The sequence below is a fragment of the Phalacrocorax aristotelis genome, chromosome 1 (genome assembly GCF_949628215.1).
Source record: "Phalacrocorax aristotelis chromosome 1, bGulAri2.1, whole genome shotgun sequence".
In the NCBI taxonomy this organism is placed as follows: Eukaryota; Metazoa; Chordata; class Aves; order Suliformes; family Phalacrocoracidae; genus Phalacrocorax; species Phalacrocorax aristotelis.
In genome coordinates, this window is record NC_134276.1 from 125,214,731 (window position 1) to 125,240,813 (window position 26,083).

The 26,083-nt window shown below is 41.5% G+C and overlaps 2 protein-coding genes across 10 annotated transcripts in view; one reads left to right on the top strand and one right to left on the bottom strand.

Annotated features, from left to right (window-relative positions):
- The window catches only part of FILIP1L (filamin A interacting protein 1 like), a 217,751-nt gene extending 216,970 nt beyond the window's left edge, over positions 1-781 (bottom strand). For all 3 annotated transcript variants that reach the window (XM_075105287.1, XM_075105298.1, XM_075105277.1), the window contains exon 1: positions 425-781. The gene's annotated coding sequence lies outside the window, so the exon portion shown is untranslated. The remainder of the gene's footprint in view (positions 1-424) is intronic.
- CMSS1 (cms1 ribosomal small subunit homolog) overlaps positions 1-26,083 on the top strand; it is a 255,582-nt gene that overhangs the window by 218,826 nt on the left and 10,673 nt on the right. For 6 of the 7 annotated variants that reach the window (XM_075105448.1, XM_075105417.1, XM_075105438.1 and 3 more), the window contains 3 exons: positions 13,316-13,416; positions 18,112-18,183; positions 25,231-25,360. In XM_075105448.1, coding sequence (XP_074961549.1) covers positions 13,316-13,416; positions 18,112-18,183; positions 25,231-25,360 — 303 coding nt within the window. Of the gene's footprint in view, positions 1-777; positions 907-13,315; positions 13,417-18,111; positions 18,184-25,230; positions 25,361-26,083 lie in introns of those variants that run through there. The other variant, XM_075105427.1, reaches the window with a different exon arrangement.

Genomic DNA, 26,083 nt, shown 5'->3' on the forward strand with positions numbered 1-26,083 from the left:
CCTATATTGCTAACCTGAAGCCATACTTTTTCATATTATACAAAAGAATGTGGGTAAAACATCACTCGGCACGTCTAAGTGCATGCCCCTATATGTAATCATCATGCATATAGTCACACATCTTTTTTTCTCTTACTTTTAGAATGATACAGTCTATTGGCATGGTTGTGTGCTTTTTACATTAATGTAAACAGGTAAAATAGCATAATATATATTCTATTGCACATGCTGATATCCTTTTACTTTCCAGTTTCCTTTAGACTGTGATAATGAAAATCGATGTTTTGAAATTAAGGATTTCATTATCCAAAAAACCCTTAATGCTGACATGCAGAACTGGTCTAGCAGAAAAAGCATATCTGATCCAAGTCATCATCAATTGCTCTCTAATTATGATGACAATATAAAAATTAAGCAAGCTTACCTTAGCTCAGGAGACTCTTTTGCTGTATCTCAGGCAGTTTCCTCTCCTTATTCACTTGAAAAGGAGAAATCCACTTGAATGAAGAAAAATGCTAGAGGAGTGAGGGATTTAAGGGCTCATCATCTGAGCTCCTGATCCACTTGTTTTTAGCAATTTGCAAAAGCCTCGATCCAGTAGTAGCTCAGAAGGGTTTTTCTCTCCTCGTGTGTTCTGTGGGCTGAGAATTTTCAAGAATAGACCTGAGACGGTGCTGCAAGAGAGAGACAGTGGGGGGGACCTTGGCACAGAGTTGGACCAAACTCTAAATATAGCCCAACCCACTTTCCATGCAGTTCTCTTCATACTCTGAAGGCAGATGACCTTGTCAGAAAACTGACCTCCCGGCATGTCACTCTCTATGAAGAGAGGATCTAAGGGAACAGGACTGCAATGTAAAAGGACAGAAAAGCAATCAACCATCTGCTTACAGCAAATGAATGTAGGTATGAGTTCTATTTTTATGGCAATTGCAACTGATTGAGTCATAATGTGCTTTAATTGACCATTTAGACAAATGAGCTGCATGCCAGTTCACAAAAGACCTGTACAGATGAGAGACTGCATTGTAATTGCTAGTCTTAAATAGAGAGCGCTGACATAGATGAAAAGCCTGTCGTCTTTCCTCCTCTCAAAAACCTTAGTGCAGCAGACTATGTAGTATTTCCCTAAAGGCTTCTGTCTATAAGAAATTATCCTTCCTTTCACTAGCTCTTATAGTAAGACTTTTTGGAAAAGTAAGTTAAATCCACAAATGTATATTCTGGTACCCTATAAATTTGAGATGCTAGGGTAGCTTGAAAGGGCAGTAGAATCTGCAATATCAGAGACTAAACTGCAGAGAAATGTGTAGTATATGCAGAGGAGGAAGCAAGAGAATAAGAGGCATAGAAGCATAATACTTGCGCCTTAGATAGGGAACTGCTTTTCAACAGATATTTTATAATCCGGGGAATTAGCCACTCTAACTTTACGTGGCAACATGTCAGGGTATTTTGTTCTTAACCTGAAGGAGAGTTTAACTTGATACAGTCAACCTGATACTCTGTCAAACAGGGACCTGATAGTGCTATGTCATGTGAAGGCTTCTGAATAAAAAAAGCTGCAGAAACCTAAGCAGCTCAAAATGTCTTCTCTCATGTTCTGCGTCAAGACATGTAGGAGAGTTGGGATAAAAGCTTTCTTGCAGTATTCTTCTTCAGTGGGATATATTTGTTGGTGGTGACATATATCTAAGTGTATCCTACATTATACACATGCATGCAATTTTCAGTATTCAGAGGAAACCTGAGAAAACACCAGGAGTGTGATAACCTTTTATCATAGATGTGTATGTCTGCAAAATATGGGTGGGCCAAAAAGGCATGAATGATATCAGTTGTCAGTAAAGTAGCAATGTCTATCTATGAACAATAATTTGGACTGTTAAGTTTTTATGAAGTGTGCTATGTATTTTTTTCAGTTGAAGCCTACTATTTTTGGCAATTTTTACTGTGTAATTTTATGATGATCTATCGGCTTGAAGTCCACAGGGTTAGCCAGACTGTGTGTTACCTTCACAACAAGAATTACAGCTGTGAGGCACAGCTGCTTCCCAAGACAGTGGGAGAACAACAGAAAATAATGCAGTATTAAGGGAGATGTCACATCTGGGACCATACTACATTCGTGGGCAAAACTTGCTTGAAGTCAGACCTCGGCTACAGCCTACCCATTAAATAGTTTTATGGATTTATTCTAAATGTATTCTAAATGTATGTCATTAAACACCAATAGCATCATGCTATCTGTGCTCCAGGGTGGTACCCTGATGTGATCCAGACCAACCGTACCAATTCCAGCTCTGGAGTGCCACTGCCACTTCTGCCCCTCTCTCCGGTGCTGGGCCATTGAAATTGCCACAGATCCTCTCATTCAGAGCATGAAGGAGATGAGGATAAGGGAGGGAGTATGTACTCCTCCCCAACACGAGTTAGTCCTCTTCACCCTCTGCAGCAAACAGTTGGAGCAGCTTCCATACATGATGGATGGATAGTTCTTAGAATAAGAAGGAGTCACAGTGCTCAGTGTGTCCTAAAGCACAGGAATAGTCATACTTTGCCAGGAACTGTTGCATGTACTTCTCCTGTATGAATGTTGTGGAGAAGGGGTGATTCCTTGCTTACACAAATGATATGCTGGTTAGCTTTGGGGAAGGAGTGTTACTCTTCGGGGAGGCTTTTATGGAGCAGTCCTGTTTGTGTGTACAGGGCTGTAAACATCACCTGACCAACTCCAGTAATACAAACTTCCTGAAAGGAGGGGAAAAAGCTTTAAGAGTAGTTGTATGAGTTCGTCAAGATGGATGGAACAGTATTTTGTTTGACAGCTGAATACACTCAGGTTTTATTTAGGATAGCTTTTGCATGAGTTTCCTGTCCATACCATCAAGAGAAAAATGTAGTAGGGAGTCAGGCCCTAGTTTGTGCCTAGCTTTTCCTGGGCTTATAACTTGTGTTTTCCTTGTGATGCTGGATGGTCTTTCCACTTCTTTGTAGACAGTTTTTTCTCTTTGACTACCCAGCCTTCTTTGGTAGCATTTCCTCTAGAATGATCTGGGTCTGGCTTTTCTAGAGCCCAGGGTGCTTCCTCTCTCAGATGCCTCTGTTGGGATTGATGCTTATTTCAAGCCAGCCTTGTGGGATTCCCTCTCGTACAGTCACACATTCTGTAACTAGTATTTGTGAACTGATTTTTCTTTTGATTAACCCCAAAGTCCCAGGCACTTGTAGCTGTTTAAAGATCCCATGGAGCATTTCACAACATGAGATATGTGAATGGTAACGTCTAGGCCAGTTTCTAACATGGTCAACTGTATCCTGGCTTGCCCCATTCCTCTGCTCTTCAGAGTTGGATAGAGTGTTCTGTTACTAGCATGAACTGTTGCACAGTATTGCTGGCATCCTTTAGAGTAGTTTCTAAAGTGACTGTAGGGTGTATATAATGCCTGGCATCTATCAAGAATAGAAACCCTTTTTACAAGGTTAAGTATTTAATTTTATAACATTCATCCAGTAGATTTGTAAACACCTAAAACCCATGGTACTTACAAATAATCAAAATGATCTCCCACTTCCCCATCTCTCTAGAAATATGCTTTTAAACTGAACCTGGAGATTTAATGAGATTATCCTTTATGCTGAAACTTCTGATTGTTTTTGAGGGAACAAAAGAAAGAGAAATTAGGAGACTGCAATGACTTGTGGATGCCATCTGAGCCTCAACTCATGGTGTCACTGGAGAAGAGCAAACAACAGAACGGATTTGCGTGATGTGCTGATGTATTATTGTATCTTCAGGCTCCGGTTGCTCTCTTTTGGCAGGCCCGTAATGAAGAAATTAAGTTGGATGGCACACAATAAAAGGGCCTGTCATATTCCTAACATGTCAAATCTTTTTGTTTGCCCTTAGCTTACTGTGGGTTTTAAAACTACACTGACTAAAAGAGTATTGAGTTCTCCCTTCTCACCTTGGTGATGCCATTATTCCTTGTGTGAAGCAGTGATAGGATGTAAAATTCAACCCTTGTCCTGCAGGAGAAAAAAAGTTATTTTTATTAGGAGGAGGATGGCCTACTACTTTTACATCTGATCAGTCACTTTCTGTGATTTTTCTAGCAAGTTTTTGTCTTAAAGGCAACATATAAAAATGAAAAAGTCAAATTATGAATAGGGCTGGGTTGCAGCTGTACTACAAGCTGGGCCTAAGCCTGATCATGTAAAGTTTATTCTTCTGTGCTTACAGGTCTACAACAGAGAATTTCCTCTGGTCTTTCTAATATGCCCTTTGTCTTTTGGTTCACTCCCAGTCAGCAAGTCAAGATGTGTCAAAAATTAGTTTGGAAGTACCCTTTTTGAATATTGAAGAGAAAGTGTTAAAAAAGGGAGAAAGGCAAGATAGTTGTTAGAAATGTTCCATGGGACATCCTTTGCATGGCAGATAGTTATGTCTGTGTGCCAAAAATTTTCTATCATATCAGAGTGTAGTGAAAATAAATTTCATATTATTCCCTTAAGACCTGTTCTTTTTTTCGCTTGAATGGGCAGTGATTTTAATTTAATTGCCGCTCAGTGTAAGAGAGAGGAACCTAAACTGAATACCCTGTCACCAGATTCATCACGCAAAAAAATTGTTTGTGGTAGATGTGCCTTCTGAACTGCCCAGGGAAGGGATTTACATTTTTGCAAGACTGCTGTCTTTGTAGTACAAGCTATTGCCAATACTTAGAAACTATTACAGGGAATTCCTATGGACTGTTTACAAGAAACTCTGGCTTGGCACAGGCTTAGGCTGGATGAAGTGGGAAGGAGCTTATGCTATATGAACGTTACCTAATGGGACAGAATTGAAGTGCTTTTGATTCCTTGATAGGACTGTGTCTGGTTTTGCTCAGTTGCATATTGTACACCCTTCAGGTATGCCTCACAAGTACACTTTAAAATACCTTTTTTGAAGTACCTTGGCAGGTAAAGCCTGCAGTTTAAGGCATCCTCACAGATATGAAAACTTACTGTTGTGCTGGAATAGGCCTGTCTTGGGAAAGGAGTCCTTAGTTCATAGAGGTGGGAAGGGAAAACAGAGCCCAGACCTTGGGGGACCATGGCTAGTTTGGGATGATGGAGCACTGTCACAACATGTAATTACCACAGAGATTATCTCAGGCCAGGGAGGGAAGCAGTGCTATCCTCTGTTGCAGTAGGCTGACAGGGACAGTCAGTAAGGAAACAGTAACTAACTGGTAGTCACCTGCAATGTAGCTTTATGTGCAACTTCTTACTTCCTAGTAACAATAACAGATACCAGTTCATTCACAGTTTTTCCTCTTCATTTCCAAATGGCGAAGTATTTTAAGGCCTTACAAGTGAAGGCGCTTCATTTGTTTCATGACCTGGTGGGGGAAGTATGAAAACTTCATCAGGGTTTTAAAAGTGGAGTTGCAAAAGATAAAATGCCAAAAAAAAAAAAAAAAAAAAAAAAAAGAAAAACCGTCATGAATTTTTGAAGCACCACTCTGCTTAGCCATGTTGTCATTCTTCCTTGCATCAAAGATTTCCACTGAGCTGTAATAATATATCTTTCAATGAAATTAAATATCCATTTTTAATTTCCTGTCAGTATATATATTCTCTTACTGATTTCTAAGACTAAATCTTGTTTTACTGTATTGTTTAAAATGTTTGAGCTGATATTTATTCGAGGAGGTAAGGGGATGGTTGTGGTTTTTTTCTGTAATCTGTTTTTCTCAGTTGTGCCACTGCAGATGACGTATGCCAGTGATGTGGAGAACTATTTATCTTTCTGGGGGTGCCAGCAGACTCTAGTTTAGTCAGAGTAATTTGAGAAACGAAGAGGGTACTGACACTGTTGTAGCTATTTTTAATGCAATGGTTATGTGGTGATCTTCCCCAAGGAAGATTACTTCTGTAATTAATGTTTTATCTTACCTACTAGCAATTTCTAAAGTATTGTCATGGTAAATAGCCAGCAACTGGACTGAAGAACCATATTAATAATAAAATCTGCTTTCTTAGCCATTCCATGTGACTGATCTGGTGGTCCCCAGAAGAGCTTCACAGCTATTGCTTGGCCAGTTGGCTTTACGCCTTGGGCTCCAGGGTATCTGAGCTGTTATTAGGCTTCTCAACAGGAAAATTCAAAGCTGTCCATTGCCTACAGAGAAGGAACTTGGAGAAGATTCTCCTAGTACATGTGAAAGAGATCCTCCATTCAGGATTAGCGGTGCTGGTGAAACACAGCTAAGTAATTTGGGATCTGTCCAGGAGGCGGTTTGAGCTGCTGATTGCCTATTGCCTCTGTGCACCACTGGCTTCTGTACCTGCTTATCCCACTGCTATGCAGCACCTTTCCACCCCTTCCAATGGTCTCTCCTTGTCTTCTATCCATTTCATTTTGTCAGGGAAGTAGTTGAGCTTAGGATACTTTAAAATATTTAGATGTTAATCCTTTTTTTCTTAGTTAATCGCCCCCCCCCAGCCAGGCCTGTCTTATTTAAAAGACCTCATCTGTTCCTTTGGATACTGATGGGCAGCGTGGCAGGACCCACCCGAGCTTTGTGTTTCCTGCTGCCCTCAGGAGTGATACCATAGTGGTATGTTAAAATACTGTCATCACCACTTTTAGCCCAGTTACTGTGATCAGCACAACTCTGGTGAAAAGAGGAGGCATCTCAATGGAGGAAGGATGAACAGGGACCTGGGAGCCAATTTTGCTGACAGCTGTTACATTTTACAGAAACTTAATTGACCTTGTACTGTGTGTACCTGGTGGGACGTGCAGGAGAGGCGCAATGAGAAAAATTCAATGTAGTGCATTGACATTAAGATTACTTAATCTGATTCACGGAAGATTTAGGCCAGTTTTTAACGGCAAAACTATGAGAATAATAAGGAAGTCTCAGGCTTCAATTTTGTTCTTGTCCATGACCTGCCCTCTGCCCAACTTCTCCCTTCCTCCCAAAGAAAAGGAATCTAAAATGGCAATTAAGACAAAACTCAAAATGTGCCAGACACACTTGGCATTTTAGTCAGCATCACATATTTTTTCATCTGCTGAATTTAAAGCTAGGAGCCCTGAGAAATATTTTTCTGCCAGATGAATGAACACAGATCAGTACTGTTTAATCAACCAATAAATAAAAGCATAGCCTGCAAAGCAGCCTGAAGTTAATCTATCAGAGCACACCCAAACTGAATGAACTATGCCCACCTACAGAGTAATAAGAAGCACATACTTTTCTGTAACATATCTCAAACTAGGAAGAGAGCATAACAAATATAAAACCTATTTCCACAGTGTACAGGGCTTTTTGTTAAAAATCAGAAAACACAGGCTTTATTTAAAGTCTGGTTTCAGATATGAGGCAATTTCAGACAGTGAGAGGAGGATGGAAGTTGGGGAGGGAAAAAGCAGGGCAGGGGACAATAATGAATTACATTCAAACTTTGTTTTCATGTAAGTAATTCTAGTTCAGTACTGAGACGTAGGCCTGATGGGAGCATAAGGAAGAAAGCAGGGATTTCTGTTCAGACCCAGAGACTCTTCTGACCCAGAGTGTGTCTCTGACTGTGGGCAGTGACAGATGCGTCAAATAAGTTGAGGGAGTCTCCCTTGTGGACACGTAAGGCAGGTTCCCTCCAAATTCTGTCACAGAGGTTAGTTTAACTGTAAGAAACGAACTTGTCCTGTACTGGTCTGTGTCACTGGTGGTCTTCTGGTTACCAAATAAATGTCTGATCTCGCTTAGCTTCTAGATTAAAAAACAAACAAACAAAAAAATAGAGACACCCCTCCCTAAACAAACAAACCCCAAAAAACAACACCAAAAAGCAAACTAATGGAAATGATCCCCTCAGTTGTCTTTGGGTATGTATGCAAAAGAATATTTTTCTGTTCTGAGCTTTCCTTTTAATTACATGTTCATTGTTCCTATATTATGAAGAGTTGTAAGCACCATGCCTCCTTTCTCTCTCAAAAAACCCCTTTCTGTTCTCTTCATCCTCTTTTGCTGTGAGGAACTTCCCAAAGTTGCCATCATTTCTGTGAACTTCCTTTATCTTTATTTCAGTTGTAGGCTGGCTCGAACCACAAGTCACATTTTCCAAAGAATTTTAAGATTATTTTCTGTTCCTTTTGGGTTATAACTTTATTTTGGGGCGTTTGGAGGTGTGCTGCCTAGAAGAGTTTCACTTTTTCAGTCAGCCTTAGTCCTTATAAGAATTAATTATTTATGTTGTGGTCACTAGAACTCCTTCATTAATCACTTCAGAGTAGAAAAGTGGCATGTCTCAGTAATGGTGAATCAACATAGCAAACACAAATTTGTATATACTAGCTATTTTGTACGAACAAAATTGCATTCACATCAAAGCACGTGTCATTACCTCCTATATCATTAAGGCCTTGTCTGCATTTAAAAATACTAGTATAAATAACCAAGAAAATGTGCATTCTTTGTGAATATATTAGTCAATAAAGGTGATCATTAAAGGGAACCTGTTAAATTATCTAAATATCTGTGTGCTTGTTTATTTATGCACATGTGTATAAATATGTGCGTATGTATATATTTAGTATACATATTATGTACTTAGACGTGTGTATATATCAAGTTTGAAAGAAGTCAGAAACCACTGCACTGAATGATTTTAAAAAATGATCAATATCATAAATGAGAGTCTTATTCATATATGCATGTATGTGTGTGTTAAGCATAAATAGCTCTTTCCATTTCAGCATGGTTCAAAATAAAATCAAATATAAATACTTAACGACTGAGAAGCATGTTAGTATGTGCCATGCCACTGATGTAAAGAGAAAAATGTGAAGAGCTGGGGAATTCACGTATATTTTTCTATAACGGGAGCATTACATGAGTGTTCAGATATCTTTGACCTTGTCGTTGCGTAAGGTCCATACGTTGCAGGAAAGCAGATGCAGAGGATTGCTGCGCTGAACATCACCACCCTTTCAGCAGCATATTCCATCAGCGCCTGCCTGCCTGCTTATTTGCACCGCAAGGCAGATGAAAGTCAACGTTGTATTAATCAATTAGGTTCTGCATTTGAGCCAACTAATTATTACAGAAGGATTTGTGCTCTCTCCTGTTCTGGCAGAGAGGAGTCTCCTGGGCAGCTTGACACCTCAAAGCAGGGCAAGCAGTGCTGCTCTGATACAGATGTGTTTGGCATCTGTGAGCTGGGTGCTTATGCATTTATTCTTGTCGAGTTATTTATTTTGTGAATAACCCCACTGACATCAAGGTAACTATTTGCAGACAAAGGTACCCTGTTTAATGTGAGCATGGTTGGCATAGTCTGGCCTGTGGTACTTTGATGCCCTCAACAAAACACTTCTGTCATCATGGGAGCTGACGTGTTGTCACAATCAATCACACCTCAAAACTAGCTGCTGTCTCGACTAGGACGTGAATGGCTGTTTCTGGATCAGATGAAAAGTTCTCCTGTTGTATGAAATAAAGATACTCAGGTACTGCAAAAATATGCTTGAATTTGAACTGTTTTCTCAGGTGTTTGTTGAGTCTGGGGCTGGACATTGGTTCCCTCTTCCCTCACTTCTTGCTGAAAGCAGAGAAGGACGTTGCATCCCAAAGTGCAGTCCAAAACTCAGATGGGCAGTGAACAGGTGCTACATTGTCAGGCTATTTCAGATCATGGAAACCATTTGTCCAGTTTTAGATTGCTATTGCTAGCAGCGTGTCTTTTAGTTAGGAGAAAGAGAAGAGGTTATTTAAAACTTAGACGACTCCAGTTTGCCTTTCAGAGCATGCCAAGTGGGATTTAAGAAGGAATGCTTAAAAATCACAGGCAGCTTCCCCTGAATCTATTTCATGCAACTCTCATTTATTTCCAATGTGAAGTAAATATGCTGAGAAAGAGCTGGCTCAACAATTCAATTCAGTGAGGCATGCATAGATTTACTCTGGAATGGTGTTTGGGGCTGAAGCACAGTGAGCAAGAGGGACAACGAGGCAATTAGTTCTGATTTTTTTAATGTACTTCATTCGTATCATCACTATATAGCCTTTTTGGATGTAGTGCATCCAGGACACTGCGTCGGGGGAGCTGGTATATGTAAAAGCTGGTCACTCCTCCAGTATCTCTGGAGTCAGGGCAGAAGAGACAAGTTAGTGATGGGTTCTTAAACACAGAAGTGCAGCACTAGAAATTTGCCAGAGGAGGGATGACAGCGAGGGAAACAAGTCCATGGTAATGCACAGTGGTAACACTGAGTTGCCAGGACACCTTTTAAACTTCCAGGAGTATGCTGGATGATGTAATTTTTCAGATTCTTCTAATGAAGTATCATATCTGACATTCCAAAGTGGCTGGAGGACATAAGTGGTCAGTGAATTCAGAGGACTATGCCAGGGAAGGAGCTGTTTGTGTGCAGCGGATGCATACAGTACAGGAGCACTCAAACATCATCAGGAGAACAGGAAGGAGTAACTCAGCAGATTGACCCAGATGTTTGAGCTGTAATGTAAGAAAGACATTTGTTAGTCTCCCAAACCTTCAGCTTTCTCTCTTCCCCTGTTCACCTGCTGCCATGTGTTAGGCTGTGCAGGACTAGATACATATTTTATTTTTTGTGCATTAATAGTGAATTTATAATAAAGTAAACCCCTATCACCACTGATGATGACAAAAAAAAAAAAAAAAAAAGTAGTGAGCTTTGGAATACTCCCTCTTTTATATTTCTGGTGGCCAAAAAACTTTCCCAGAAAACTTTTCACCTTCAGCTGATGTCTGATGAACAGTCTTGGGACAGTAAGAGTGATGTTCTAGCAAAAGTGGCAGTCATACTGGGGATGGCTGCTCATTCTTCTTATTCATGACCCAAACGGCAGCTCTGAAGAAGAGTCAATTGACTCTGTCCCTCAGAAGAGAGGGAAAATAGCTTATGAGGGCAGGTCATGGAGATCAGTGCCATATATTTCCTAGTGTAGAAGTAAGCCTGAGATTTAGACTTGTCACCTCCTTTGCTTGTGTCCTTTAAGGAGAGATCCCAGAATGGCCAGCCACCTAGAGTCCTCTGAGGTTGACTTAGCACCAGCATAAGGGGCAGCTTAATGTTACAGCTAGTCTGTGGTAAAGGGCTGCTAGAAGGGGCACCCCTACTCTTCCCCTGCCACCAGCCCCTCACCCCACATGGGATCTAGCACTCATGTGGCCACGGGCCATTCAGCTGCTGGTTTGATGGCTGTTCCTGCATAGAGAAGGAAGTAAATAGGCCAGCTGAGCTGTTATATCTACTTGGTGTGCATATTTGTGTATTTGCTCTAGATCTGAAAAGCGGGAGCTTTCCTCGGTGGATTCCCATTTAAGATTTCAGAATATGTCTTCATCCTGCGTTGAGGTGCAAACAAGTGCTGCCTTTTCTTCCATGGCATTCATTTTGGTCTTAATTAAGATCATTAACACATTTATCTTACCCCTTCACTTAGGAGTCTCTTACTTGTACTGGACAGAAAACAAATTCCCTTCTCAGAGGCTGCTCTGTTTCTGAAGCTCTTGTGGTTTGCCAGGAATGTAATCTGTATCAAGTAAGATTTCATGATGAATGACATCCAACCTGCTAAAACATTCACTGGTTTTCCTCACTTGCTAGCTTTCAAGTTCCCAATTTTTTCCGAACTTTTAATGGCTGTCACAACCCAACTTTAGGATGCTGACTGTTACACAAGCTTTTCAAAGTGGGAAAAGGAGTGGAAGTTACAACATGGTATCTTACCAGGCATAAATATGTACCCATTTTGTTACCCATTCTGTCACATTAGGATTTTCACCACTGCCTTATTGCCATGTAGTATATAGTGTTGCATCTGTGGATGAATAAAGATTCCTTTCTCCCCTTCATATCCTTTTACTTTATCCCCTTTATCCTTTCACTTAAATTCTTTGACATCTTTCACATATCCTTTCCCTTTTATCAGTAGGTACCTTTTTCAACATGGAATTAGTAAATACCAGCCATAGTTGATTTTCTCTCTCTCTTATGTTCTCTTGTCATCAATTTATTCTGCTCACAGCTAATGTTTGTATAGATGTAGGTATATCATCCATACTTGGGGTGATGCTTACAAAATCGTACTGGTTTTCTTTATTCAAACTAAATAACTTAATCTTGAAGCTGTCAATTTACAACTTCAGAATACAGGAAATTGCAACAATGACTAAGTACCTGGTCGGGATAATAATGCTTCTGGCAATGATCAGGGAAGTAATACAGTCCCCAGCAGAAACTTCTGTGTTTGAATGCATCTTAAGCACTAACATAGTACTCTTAGAGGGAACTGTTGCTGTGGATTTTTTTCCCCCTAAAGTATCTGTAGATAAGAGATGATGAAGAGAATGAGTAGAAACATCTTAATTTAAATAGTGTTCTTTCAAAATATAAGCCTTTTTTAGTCTTGCGGACATTCTGCTTAAGCTTTGGGAATGGTACCTTTGTCTAATTATTACTGAAGTAAGAGATACACAATTCAAATGTACTTCCAGAAAATGTCTGCATTTGTTTTTATACAATGGGACATTATATCAATCTTGTCATTTTTCCTCTTATAGGTAATTGGAGTCAGTAAGGCATTTTGGGCTTTTCGGTGGAGGCTAGCATGGTTTTTGTGTGCATTTGTGAGTGTTTGTTTGGTTTGATTTTTTTTCTTCCTTCATCTGCAAGGCTTGTTTTAGTGGGAGGAGATGACTTATTCGGAAAGAAGTGCCATTAAACTTAGCAAGAAAGATGTATTTTTACAGTGATCCTACAGACCAGGGTGCATTTGTCTTCAGTAGCAGTGCTACTTCTTGTTTTGTTGACTAATGAGATAGGGCTGTAATTATGTGTGATAAATGCAGTGCTATGGACCCAAGATTATGTTTTACTTGTTCTGAAATCATGTAGAGATGTCATGTGACCTGAGATGTAGTTTATCAAAAACATCTCCTTTCATTGTTCACTGCTTAGTTTAATTCAAGGGAGATTTTGGAAAGATTAGATTTTTCTACCTGTGATGCTGCAGCTATGTTCCAGATAAAGAAATGTGTTGCCTGCTAGATGTAATACTGTGAAGAGGAGGGGAAACCCCAGACTTCTCTTAGAATAAATTTCAAATTGCAGTGTGCTAAAATGGTAAATTATATTACGCTGTATTTATTGTGAGTCTTGAGATTGTATAATTGTGATAAGCTTTCAGCTGAAGATTTTATTCCTATTTTTGAATGCAAAGATAGGAGGTGGATTTGAAAAACAGTAACAAAACCTCTTTTTTTTCCTCATTAGATCTTTCAGATGATGAAGCTGGTGAGAAAGCAAGTGAGAACAGGACTGCAACACATGAAGATTCAGATTCCAAACCTGCTGTGACAAAGAAAAGAAAGCAGGTTTGTAAATTTAGCAATTGTGTAGAGCACAGAGATGATAATGTGTAGGGAAGCATAGTCCCTTTTCATTCAGTAAAGGAACAGTTTTCTTTACTCTTTGTCTGATCTATTTATGTGATAAGATTGTTTTATTAAAGTATTTTGCCTTATTTGGAAGTGATCAAATTCCAGTACGTTTCAATACACTTCACTCCTGTTTTCTGCAAGCTGAGATTAGGAGGCCTGTCTCTTACAAAGAGACTGTCTAGTGATAAAAGCCTGTATGATGCTACCGAGTATCCTCCCCTCTCATCTTTCCCCTCCTCTGCACAAAGTCTTAAAAGCTATATTTAAATGTTGTACAGCATTGCTAACCAAGCAGGTCCTTAGTGTAAAGTCCAAGTGAAGAAGAATTCAGGTCTACATGGATTGATGTTTTCATAGCCATGCACTATTAAAAGCTTCCTTTAAAACCAGTATGAACTGTGTTGTTCAGCATTACATGAAGTATGCCAAGGCAAAGGCAGCACGGTCTCTGACAGACAGCATCACCCCAACTTGAGCAAAAAAGAGTCATCTAGAGGTCAGCTGATTTTAAGAAGTCTCTTGTTTGAAGGTGAATTTCTTCTGCCTTCTTGATATCATACAGGAGAATTGACTGAATGGCTGTCAAAGAGCTAAAATGTCATTGAAAGCTCTCTGTCCTTGAGGTTATGGATATTAATTTTGACCCCAGGTCGATAGTAAATTCACTGCCTAGGCAGTTGCCCAAGTGAAAGCCATTTGCAGGGATGTTCTTTTTTTTGCAACAGAGAAGTGTAAACAACACAGTCGGAATTACTGTGCTTTTGGGTGTCTTTCCAAGGAGACCAAAGGTGAAGCGAGCCAAATATCTGAACTGGTTCCACATTTTGATTAGGAAAGAGAGAACTGAGCTATACAGGAGAAAGCTGTATTGCCTTTGTACGTGCTCTAGCGAGGGGTCAGATGCTGAGGACACTTATGGAGCCACTTTTTATCACCATTATCTTCACTTAAGCATTTAGAACTAAGTTAAGACAGTTTGTGTGGAGGAGTTGCTTTGCTCTTTCCATGAGAACATTAGAAAGGATAACCAACACAGGTTATTCTGCCGGCGTGGACTGGGGCTGCTCAGCTGTAGCAGAACACCTGCCACAGCTCTTCCTGTCATATAAAGAATATCAGTCTGCATTTTGGAATTGGGTAATTTGATGTTTAGCCATGAAACTCCAGGAGGCAATGTTTTACAGGAGCTCAAAGTTATGGATGTATTCTTGCATATCTTTTAGAGCAAAACACTTGCAAAATCAGATGTATTTACAGAAAGCATATAACATAATCCATTTTACTTATCCCTGCCTTATACACAGTCTGGAAGCTATTCTGCCGTAGACTTGGCACCTTAAAGGCAGTCAGCCAGAAGGCAACCAAACAGAATTATGAACATTTATGTTTCTAGTCTGCAGGCTGTGCTCAGGCTTACACTGAAATGAATAATTTGCCTCCAATTTGAATGGCACATCGATGTGTTTATTTTGTCACAGACTCCAAAAGTCGGAGTATATGGCTGACCTAGAATGTAAACTTTCACACACATGCAAGAATGTTTTCACTCTGTATTTGAATGTCCAGTAACTTGGCAACATGTAAATAAAAAAAATTTGTTAGAAATATAATACAGGAAATATTTCATGTCCTGTCTATGATTAACAAACAAGGAATTTATGACATTTTAGTTCATAAATCAACAGACTCAGCACAAATTTCCTGTTTTCTGCATTTTAAGAACTGCCATGTAAAAATAGCATAAAAACACAGAGCACAAGGGACCCGTGTCAAAAACCAATAGGTTGTCTGCTCTGTGTCTTGCGTAAGAAAAACATGCAAATGACCTTTTCTTAAGGGTGGCATGCAAAGAGCTATTGCATGCGTAGGTAGGCAACTAACATTTGGATAAGGGTCAGAAGTTCAGTCTAGATGAGATGCCTAAATATTTTAGACTACAAATCATCAGACATGTAAGTTTACAGCCATTTACCACTATGAAGTTTCTCCTCTTTTTATGGCACTATTTTTAATGTCTGAATAAAGTGGACTTATTATTGCTGGGCTAATAGTATACTAAAGCTAAATATATATATATATATATTTGCTGTTGTAAAGGAGATAATTTTGAGTCTTAACACACTTCTCTGAGGAAGCAAGGCTTTGACTACAAGCCTGCTGTGTACTTCTGTTGCTTTTGAAAGAAAGGGTTACATGCTGCCTTCAAAAAAGAAGCCATGGCATTTGGTGATACTTTTAAACATCTGAATGAAGGGTTATCAGTGAGAAAGTTTTGTTTCTCTTAGAGAAAATATTTCAGCTCTGTGGTACAGTTTTATTCTTTCCTCATGCAGATACCAGTTGGGAATGTTTTGCAGATTTATGTAAAACAGTCACTATGTATAAGAAGGGAGAAATGGGCCTGAAGTGAAGGAGTGGCATTTTTTTGATATGCTGAAAGAGTGGCAGCCCTTCCTAGGATAGGGAACCATCATATTCTACTGGAGGAAAGAGATTGCTTGGTAGTATCCCTTGACTAAATCAATCTAAAGTCTTGTTCATTGCATAAAATATGATATTGAACATGGATTTTATGATTAAAACACCTGGCAAGTGGTCTTTGAGCATCTATAGACAGCTGGGATGTGTAATGGTAGAGCAGGAACTCATGGCAGAGGGTAGCTCTGTTTCAGTCTCAATGTCTGAGAATGCTAATGGTAGAGATAGGCATAAAGAATTGTATGGTGGTGTTTTAAAAGTATTTGAATCAGAGTCAGGACATAGATTTTTAAAAAAGAAATCAAAAATAAAACCAAAATCTGGAACAATTTTGTTAGCTGAAGTGGGTTTCTACTTGCAGTCATTCCCTTGATTTCGAGTGAAGATTTTTATACCTGAGAAAATCACAGGGACAGATCTCTGTCGTTGAGGCAAGATACGGTCCCTATCACAACTTCTCGTGGATGGGTAATGATCCAGGCTTTGTTATATTCCAGCCTTAGTTGTAGAGTGCTTTGCTGGCTGTAGCTATTCCCTAGCCAAATCTTCTCTGGTAGTTCCTAAGTATAATTTCAAACCTCAACCCATATCAGGGCCACTTCTATGCAGTACTACTGCTTTTGCAAGTGCAATGGCTGTGGTTGCATCAGAACACAAAAAGCAGGAGCAAGCAATAGGTCATTTGTTTGTGTTGAGCATGGTGGTATCCTGTTTTTTGTAGCTAAATTAGCCATAGGGGAGTGGGGAGAAAAAGGGAAATGTAGGCATAATATGAACAATTAAACTCCGCAAAATGCTTCTGATAACAACATGAGAGTGGACTTGGAAAGGCACAAATGTGCTGGGCAGGGTCATACAGTACCAGTTGTCATGAAGCATCCTCCTGTTAAGGGGGGTCAGTGCAAGGAGGGGACACAAAGTCTCAGATATCCTGAACTTCTGTTAGCTTTCCTTTGGCCCTCTTGGCCCTGTTGGAGCTGCCCTCACAAGGGGTCAAAGGAGCAGCTTCTCTGGCTTTCAGCTGGGCTCCCTTTCCTGATGATGCTTTTCTTCCAGGCTTTCCCCAGGGAGCACTGCTGGATTTGCTGTTCCTGAGTTTTTAAGGCTGCATGTGATGAGACTTCTCTGCGGTTTCTCACAGGAGCGGATTTTTGCAGTGAAATGCATCCTAGTATCAAGGAGCATTTTCCTGCAGTTCAGCCTATTTTCCCATTGCTCTTCATCAAGTCACTTATTAAGCTCTAAAGCCCGTCTATGTAGATTAATTTGCATTTCCATGAAGTGGAAGTCCCTAAGAAGGCAAAGGAGAAGAGAATTGCTGTGCTTAAAACGAGGAAAGACTGTGCCTCACTTCCTCTGTTTTGGACAATTTTTGGTGGCTAAGGACACATCTTAACTGTGTCTTATGTGAACAGGGCCTCCGGTACAAATGGACCAATTCAGCCTGCTTACTCAGGCACAAAAGAGGGTTAATAATAGCAACACATGTCAGATGAAGATTATTCTGAAACGTACCATGTATTTTTTGTGTGTATGTATTTGACCCTTCCTGCTATGAGAAGACAAAGCAAGAATGGGGCAGAACAAATTCGAAACATGTTTTCCTAAATTTTGCATTACAAAGGTAAAAGGAAATCCAGAGCATGATTGTTTCCAATTATTCTTGCCCAGTTCCGTGGTATCTTTCACGGTCTGGATGTTCACCTTAGACCCGGTTATTGCAGAACACTGTTGGCAAAGTTTTGAAAAACAATCACACACAATAATAGAGATTAAAAATATAAAGTTTGTAAAAAGTTTTGTTCATGTTTTCCTCTTGATTTTTTTTTATGTATCAAAACCTGCTTTTCAGCATTTTATGGGATTGTGACTGCAATCTCTATTTTTCAATTTTCTGTTCTTTTAGTCCTCTCTTGGTTACAACAACATAGATCTCAATTCCAAAATTACTCAAGATCTATGTAACTGTAAGAATTTGATCACTTCTACAGGTGGGGAAGCTTGGTTTTGTTTGTTTTTCCCTAACCTAGCATTATACTTTATGTATCCTCTCTTACCTCCCTTCGGTGACTTTTTCTTTCCCCCAGGCGATCAGATATCTGATGTTGAATCCTTTTTCCTTTTTTTAAATTTTTATTATGTCCTTTGCAGCCTGCAGAGTGTTTTCTAAGTCAGCCTGAAGAAAAACAAGAGACCACTGTGAAGGCAAAGAGGAGGAAAAAGGTATGAATGTCCTAGAATGTTTTGGGGACTGGGCAGTGGGTGTATGCGCTATTACAAGATTCAGAATCAAGACAACCCTGTGACAATGAGAAGTAATATGGTCATAATGTTGCAGCCTCTTTTAGAGAAGAATAGAAATTCCTACTTTTTTACTTCACTCAAAGTACCCATTCCCAACCTGAACTGTGGCATTATGTCTATATTCTGCTCAGGGATTGCATATGTCTACACCCCACTTGCAAGCGTTGCACACCGGGAAAATACAATTGCATGAAAAAAGGTGGAGTTTCAGTTGCTGCAGAATCTGCCCCATTTCAGCGGTGTGGTCAGGGTCCAGCTGCTTTTACGTCTTCTGAGCCAAGAGTTGTCCTCATTCGCTCTTCTCCTCATACCATAAGTATATAAATAAATACTCTGTATTGTCCCTCTGGCCATGCTCCATCCTGACCCTCAACAACAAACACACTGTGCAGCCTAGATGGAAATTTTATGGCACCAGGCAAGTTAATTGTCTTTGAGGACAAACTGTAAATAGTTGGCTCCCTTATAGAATGAGAGGTGGCCTTTTTGTATTATGTCAGGCCTCTTAATCATCCAGGGAATGGGAAGAAGGAAGAGTGGGATTTAGCTTTAAAGGAAGCTCTGGCAAAAGCGACCACGGTACTTGTTCCACTGCTGCCAGAGCAAAAGCATCCCACAACAGAGACTGATGAACTAGACCTAACAAAAAGACACTGTTCTCAGGCAAACAGTAGATGCTTAGCTACACCTTTGATTTCAGTGGGGCTATGCCACTAAGTTGACATACACAGCCTGTCAAAAATCCATCAGGAAATATTTATCAGGTTGATCTATGGGTTCCAAACAAAGTGCTCTCTCCAAAAATAAGGAAAAGGGAGAAAAAAACCCTTTGCTTCTAGGCATCTGGAATGAATTGGAGGAAAAATAATAAAACTTCCTGCATGAGGAACATTTCCCCACAGCTCTTCTTGAAGGAAGAGAGTTTGCTCAGGTGTCCTTGCTCTTGTTCTTATGGAATTTCTCATTAGTATCAGGCTTCTCCCCTCCAGAGTGCCATAATTTTCCTGAAGGAACCAAGTGGCCCAATGACTGACGTAATGGTCCTGTGGAACAGTGCCTTATGCTGAATTACCAAACTAAAATGAGCGTGATAGTTTTGTCCTGCTGACTGGTAAATCAGAGGTTCCCAAATGTGGGTCACTTAAGAGGTGGGTTGTGAGGCTGGAGAAGAGCATTTGTGGTTCATAGGAAGAACAACAAAGAGGTTTGGTTGTGGGCCTCATGCAAATGCTGGGTGTGCTGCAGATGGCCTCTGGTCACTCTTTGGGAAGACAGTTGTTACATGGCAGAAAAATACAATGGTGCCAAATGGGGAAGGAATGCTGCAGATTCAGGCACTGCAAAAGCCTGCTTAACAGCCAGACATCCACTGGAAAGTATTCCAGGGACTGCAGAGGGCTTTGTACCACGCTAAAGGTAGACTGAGAGGAAGGCATAAGCAATTCGTCTCCACATATCCCACTGTCAAAGATTCAGTTGAGGTCTTGCAAGCACACAGCTAGTGTTTAGCAGAATTGAAACAAGCAGTGGCCAAAATGGCAGATGGCTGGGAGAGGCAGCTGCTACTTTGCCTTTGCTGTGGGGTAGAGTGGCTTCAGCAGCCCCCATGTTACTCTCCCCTGTTCAGCCTTCTGCTCCTTATGCTGCATTACAGGAGTATTTGGGGAATGGGAGAGGAGCAAGTGGGTGCTGAGATGAGTGAGGGAAAGGACGGACTGAGGGAAACAGAGGCTGCAACCCACTTGTAAGGAGCTGAGAACAGCAGGAGCTGTGGTATCCATCCAGCAAAAAGCTGTGCTCTCAGCATCCCTCACAGTCCCTCCAGCTTCAAGAACTGATGCAGCCATCCAAAAGGAGCTTTCAAGGGAACATGCAGTCACCCAGGTCCTGGGCTGCAGGCTGTGCCTTGAGTTTCAGGTCAGTATCTGATGGCAGCGTTGAGCTCACCTGTGGGAGATGTACCCAAGTATAGGAGCTGCTCAGCCTGGTGACAGAGCTTTGGGAGGAGGTGTCCAGGTTGAGGAGTATCAGGGAGTCAGAGAAGGAGATTGACTGGTGGAATGATACTCTACCATCCCTGAGACAGGTGCACCAGCCAACCATGGCAAAAGAAGGAGACCCACGAGATGGGGGAGAATGAAAGCAGGTTACTGCTCGGGGCAGCAGGCAAATCCACTTTTCAGCCTGCCTCACCTTCCCAGGTGCCTGTACACAACAGGTATGAGGCCCTGGAATTGGACAGGCAGACAACTGATGATGTGGATGAAGGTCCTTCTGAGTTGGAGGGGTCATCTAGGCAGCCTACTCCCAGCATCGCAACCACTTATGTTAAGAAAAAAAGAAGAGTAGTTGTCACAGGTGACTCCCTTCTGAGGGGGACGGAGGTCCAATATGCCAACCAGACCCAACCCACAGGGAAGTCTGCTGCCTCCCTGGAGCCAGGGTAAGAGATGTCACTAGAAAACTCCCTAGTTTTCCCCACTGATGGCTCTTCATAGAAGAGGTAGCAAAGAGAAGTCCAAAGGCAATCAAAAGGGATTTCAGAGTTTTGGGGTGGTTGGTTGAAGGATCAGGTGCTCGTATAGTATTTTTTTCAATCCATTCAGTAGCAGGGAAGAATGTTGAATGGAACAGGCAGACCCAGCTGATCAACACATAGCTCCGAGGCTGGTGTCATCAGTAGAACTTCTCTTTGATCATGGGATGGTCTGTTCATCACCAGGTCTACTAACATCTGATGGGATGCACCTTTTTCAGAAGGGGAAAAGGGCTTTTGCTCAGGAGCTAGCAGGGCTGATTGGTAGAGCTTCAAACTAGATTGGAAGGGAGAAAGGGACAATACCAGGCTAGTCAGTGACGAGCAATGGGATGGCACGCCAAAGTTGGAGGAGCAGCATGCTAGTGAGTTTCTTCAGGCTGCTCCACGTGGCGATGGTCACAATGAACCGCACTTGAAGTGTTTCTACACAAATGTGTGCAGCATGAGGAATAAGCAAGAGGAGCTAGAAGCCTTGGCCCAGTCCCAGAGATACGACGTCATTGGCATAAGTGAAACCTGGTGGGATGAGTTGACTGGTGTGCCATGATGGATGGTTACAGGCTCTTCAGGAGGGATAGGCAGGGCAGGTGAGGCGGGGGGCTGGCATTGTGTGTAGTGGAGGAGATGGAATACATGGAGCTTGCAGTTGGCAATGGCACAGTTGAGAGCCTCTGGGTAAGGATTAAGGGACAGACAAAGTGGATGTTGTCCTGGGAGTCTGCTATAGACCACCCAGCCAGGGTGATGACACTGATGAGTTATTCTTTAAGGAACTAAGGGATGCCTCTAAGTCATCTGTCCTCCTCCTTATGGGGGACTTCAACTTGCCAGATGTGTAGTGGGAATACCACACAGCTGGTACAGACAGGTCCAGAAGATTCCTAAACCATCTGAACGGTAACTTCTTGGTACAGGTACTAAGGGAACTGACGAAGAAAGGTGCCTTCCTTGATTTGTTGCTTATTAACAGAGAGGGTCTCATGGGGGAAGTGGAAGTTGGTGGCTGCCTTGGCCACAGCGGCCATGAGACAGCCAAGTTTAAAATCTAAGGTAACAGGAGGAAAGCTGCCAACAAGACCTAACTCTGGATATGAGGAGAACAGACTTGAGGGTGCCCAGGGAACTGCTTAGGAAGGTCCCCTGGGGAAAAGCTTTTGAAGGTGCTGTTCCGTCTTTAAGTACCACCTCCTAAGAGCACGGGAGCAGGCAATTCCAAAATGTAAGAAGTCAATCAGGTGAGGCAGAAGGCTGGCTTGGCTGAGCAGGGATTTTCTTCTAGAAATAAGGTACAAAAGAAATAATATGGCCAGTGGAGGCAAGGTAGGTGACATGGGAGTACTACAGAGATGCTGTTTGCCACTCTAGGGAGGAAATTCATGCAGCCAAAGCTCAGAGAGAGTTGAAGCTGGCCAGTACTGTGAGGGACAATAAAAAGGCCTTTTTAAGATACATTAATGGAAAAAGGCAAGCCAGAAATAACATTGGCCTGTTACTTGATGAGAATGGTCACCCCGTAAACAGGGGCATAGAGAAAGCAGAGACATTTAAGGATTTCTTCACCTCGGTCTTCAACACCAATGATGGGCTCAGGGACCCCCTGAGCCCTGGGCTAGAGAACCGTGACTGTGGGAATGATAAACTCCCAATCAGCGCCGAACTTGTGCAGGACTTGCTGCTCCAGCTGTATCCCTATAAGTTGATGGGGTCTGATGGGATTCATCCAAGGGTACTTAAAGAGCTGGCTGATGCCATAGCAAGACCTCTCTCAATGATTTTTCAATGCTCTTGGGAATCTGGAGAGGTCCCAGTTGACTGGAAGCTGGCAAACATTGTCCCAATCTTCAAGAAGGGCAACAGGGATGACCCCAGTAACTATAGACCTGTCAGTCTCACTTCTGTGCCTGGTAAAATTGTGGAGAAGATTATTCTGGGAGTTACTGAAAAACACCTGAAAGACAATGCAGTCATTGGTCCCAGGCAGCATGGATTCACGAGGGGAAAGTCATGCTTAACAAACTGAATTTCTTTCTATGACAAGGTTACCCACCTAGTTGGCCAAGGGAAGCCAGTTGATGTCATCTTTTTGGATTTCAGTAAAGCTTTCAATACTGTCTCTCATGGTATCCTCCCGGACACAATGTCCAGCATACAGCTGGATAAACATGTAATGCAGTGGTGCGCAATTGGCTGATGGGTCGGGTTCTGAGGGTCATAGTAAATGGGGTTACATCGAGCTGGCGGCCAGTCCATAGCAGGGTTCTGCAGGGATCCATCTTAGGGCCAGTACTCTTTAATGTCTTCATAGATTTCATGGATGCAGGCTTGGAAGGAATACTAATTAAGTTTGCTGATAACACAAAACTGGGAGGAGCTGTTGACACACTCGAGGGCAGAGGGGCCCTGCAGAGAGATCTAGACAAATTAGAGAGCTGGGCAGTCACCAACCATAGGAAGTTTAACAAGGGCAAGTGCTGGATTTTGCACCTGGGGCACGGCAGCCCTGGATGTACAGACAGACTGGGGAACAAGAGCAGCTCTGCAGAGAGGGACCTGAGGGTTGTGGTCGACGGCAAGTTGAACATGAGCCAACAGTGTGCCCTGGCAGCCAGGAGGGCCAACCATGTCCTGGGGTGCATCAAGCACTGTATTGCTAGCCAGTTGTGGGAGGTGATTGTCCCGCTCTAATCTGTGCTGGTGAGGACTCACCTCAAGTGCTGTGTGCAGGTTTGGGCACCACAGTACATTAAGAATACAAAGCTACTAGAGAGTGTCCAGAGGAGGGCCATGAAGTTGGTGAAGGGTTTCGAGGGGAAGCCGTATGAGAAGCAGCTAAAGTCACTTGGCTTGTTCAGCCTGGAGGAGAGGAGGCTGAGGGGAGACCTCATTGTAGTCTGCAGCTTCCTCACAAGGGGAGGAGGAGGGGCAGGCACTGATCTCTTCTTTCTGGTGACTGATGATAGGACCCAAGGGAATGGCAGGAGGATGTGCCAGGAGAGGGTTAGGTTGGGTATCAGGAAAAGGTTCTTCCCCCAGAGGGTGGTGGAGCACTGGAACAGGCTCCCCAGGGGGGCAGTCATGGAGCCAAGTCTCATGATATTCAAGAAGCATTTGGACAACACCCTCAGACACATAGTGTGTATTTTGGGGTTGTCCTGTGCAGGGACAGGAGTTGGACTTGATGATCCTTGTGTGTCCCTTCCAGCTCAGGACTTTCTATTATTCTGTGATTCTATGAAAGAGGGATGGAAAAAGATCTGTCCCCTACGTTACAATTCCTGCTATAGGTCTCTCTAAAATTTTCACTGATCTTTGCTGCCCAAGATCTTAACCTGCCAAAATTGCACTGAAGGTACTCACCACCCCTCCAAAGCTGCCAAAAATGCTTCCAGCCCCACCTCATCTCTCTGTGAAATCTCACTTTCCCTCACAGATCCATACCCTATTGCTCTGTCCCAACCACACTCTCCTGCGCATTTTTGCTTCTAGGCTTGTTATGCTGGCATGCTTCCTCATGACCGCAAGTTCAGTTTAGCTTACACAGATGAGAAACCTTGAGCTGGCTTTTAACAAATGAATCACTGAAAAGGGAGTGAGAACAAGAGAGGCTTCACATTCTTGCCGTTCTCGCCAGGCTGCCTCTATGCTTAAAAATCTGCTGGTTTCTTAAATGCTGGTAGATCATTCGGATAGGCTATTCTGCCCCGATGATCCATTTAATTATGGGGTAAAATGCAGCAAAACTTTTACTTCAGTGAAAATTCAGACTTGTTATTTGCTAACATTCCTAAGGTGTAAAGCATAATCATTATGAACTCATGTCAGGCTCCAAAAATTATTAATTTGGTTTGAAGAATTATAGATTTTGAAAGAACAAAGCAGCTGCTTACCTCTTTTTGCTTGACTCCTGGTTTTGTGAGCTTTTAACTCATTTTCATCATGCTTGCATGGCATTCTGTGAATATAGCTAACCATCTTTGCTTCCAAAATACATAGATAGATATTTATCCCGTTTTAATCAAAATAAACCAAGCCTTATATAATCACTGATTCCTGTTGTTGTGCTTTTAGAATAATAAAATAAATTATGAAAAAACACTGAATTTTCTAACTGATACTGAAGTGTAACAACAGCAAAACTCAGAAAATCAGCTTTCAGTTACTTTTTTGTTACAGCAGCATTTCAGGTGAGTGCAGAAGATTTTTTGTCTTCAGGCTCACAGGTAATCTCATCAAAATATATGAACTTGCATCTGAAGTCTGCATTCCCACTAAAGATGGTGGGAATTTTGTCCCATTGTAAGGTGTTTTTCTACTTAAGTTGTAATTAAGCCATTATAATGGTATAAAGTTTATTTACAGTGTTGTTATCTAGCCAAAGAGCATAAATTATAGAAATGCCATACTTACCCACTTTACTTGTTTTTTAGAAGAAAATTTCTGATATTCTGGAAAAATCTGCTCCAAAACCTGGTGTCCCTGCAGATCTACAAAATCTGCTTAATCAACATTTTGGTGAAAACCGTTCAGTGATTGAAAGAGAGGAATTAAAGCTGTCAGGTAACTAATCCTATGTTTAATAGATAAATAATGGGTTTTTCATTATACTGTTGAGTTCTTTTTCTGCAGAAGAAAGAGGATTTTGGGGCCAGGTATTGAGTTGTACTTTTTTACAGAAATATTTTCTTGTACTGTATATTAATTTGCTCTTTAAGTAGAGATGTTAGTTTCTTTGGAATGAATATGAGGTTTCTTGGAGTTATAGAAATGAAAAGAAACTGTTTAAATGTGTCCTTTTATTGAAAAGTATTAATTTCAGGAGCTCACTTTTCTAATAGAAATTATGTGATTCCTAATAATAGATTCCAAGATGCTGACAAAGAAAGTGAAAATTTATTTTGTTTGTGGGATTATCGATCCACATGCATAACAGCAGGGCTGACAGGAGGAGACAAAGACGTCATTCTGATGTGGTTATGAGATGTTGAACACAATGGTTTTTTGGGTAGTGGCATGAAGTGAGGTGGTAGTTTTGGTCCAAGTGTAAAGTGACCAAGTTTTAACCATAACAAGGACCCTCTTGGTTTCTCATAGTCTATCTCCAGCTAAAAGCCAGTGATAGAAAAGGCAAAGCAGGACAGAGCAAGGTTAGCTTCTGTCAGTTGGAGTTTGCATTAGAGATGAAGGCAACATTGAAGTTCTCTGCCTCTTACTCTGCGGATAAAGAGGTGCTGTCATTTCAGAGGCACTGTCTGTTGCTTGTTAGTAGTGCTTATGAAGAGC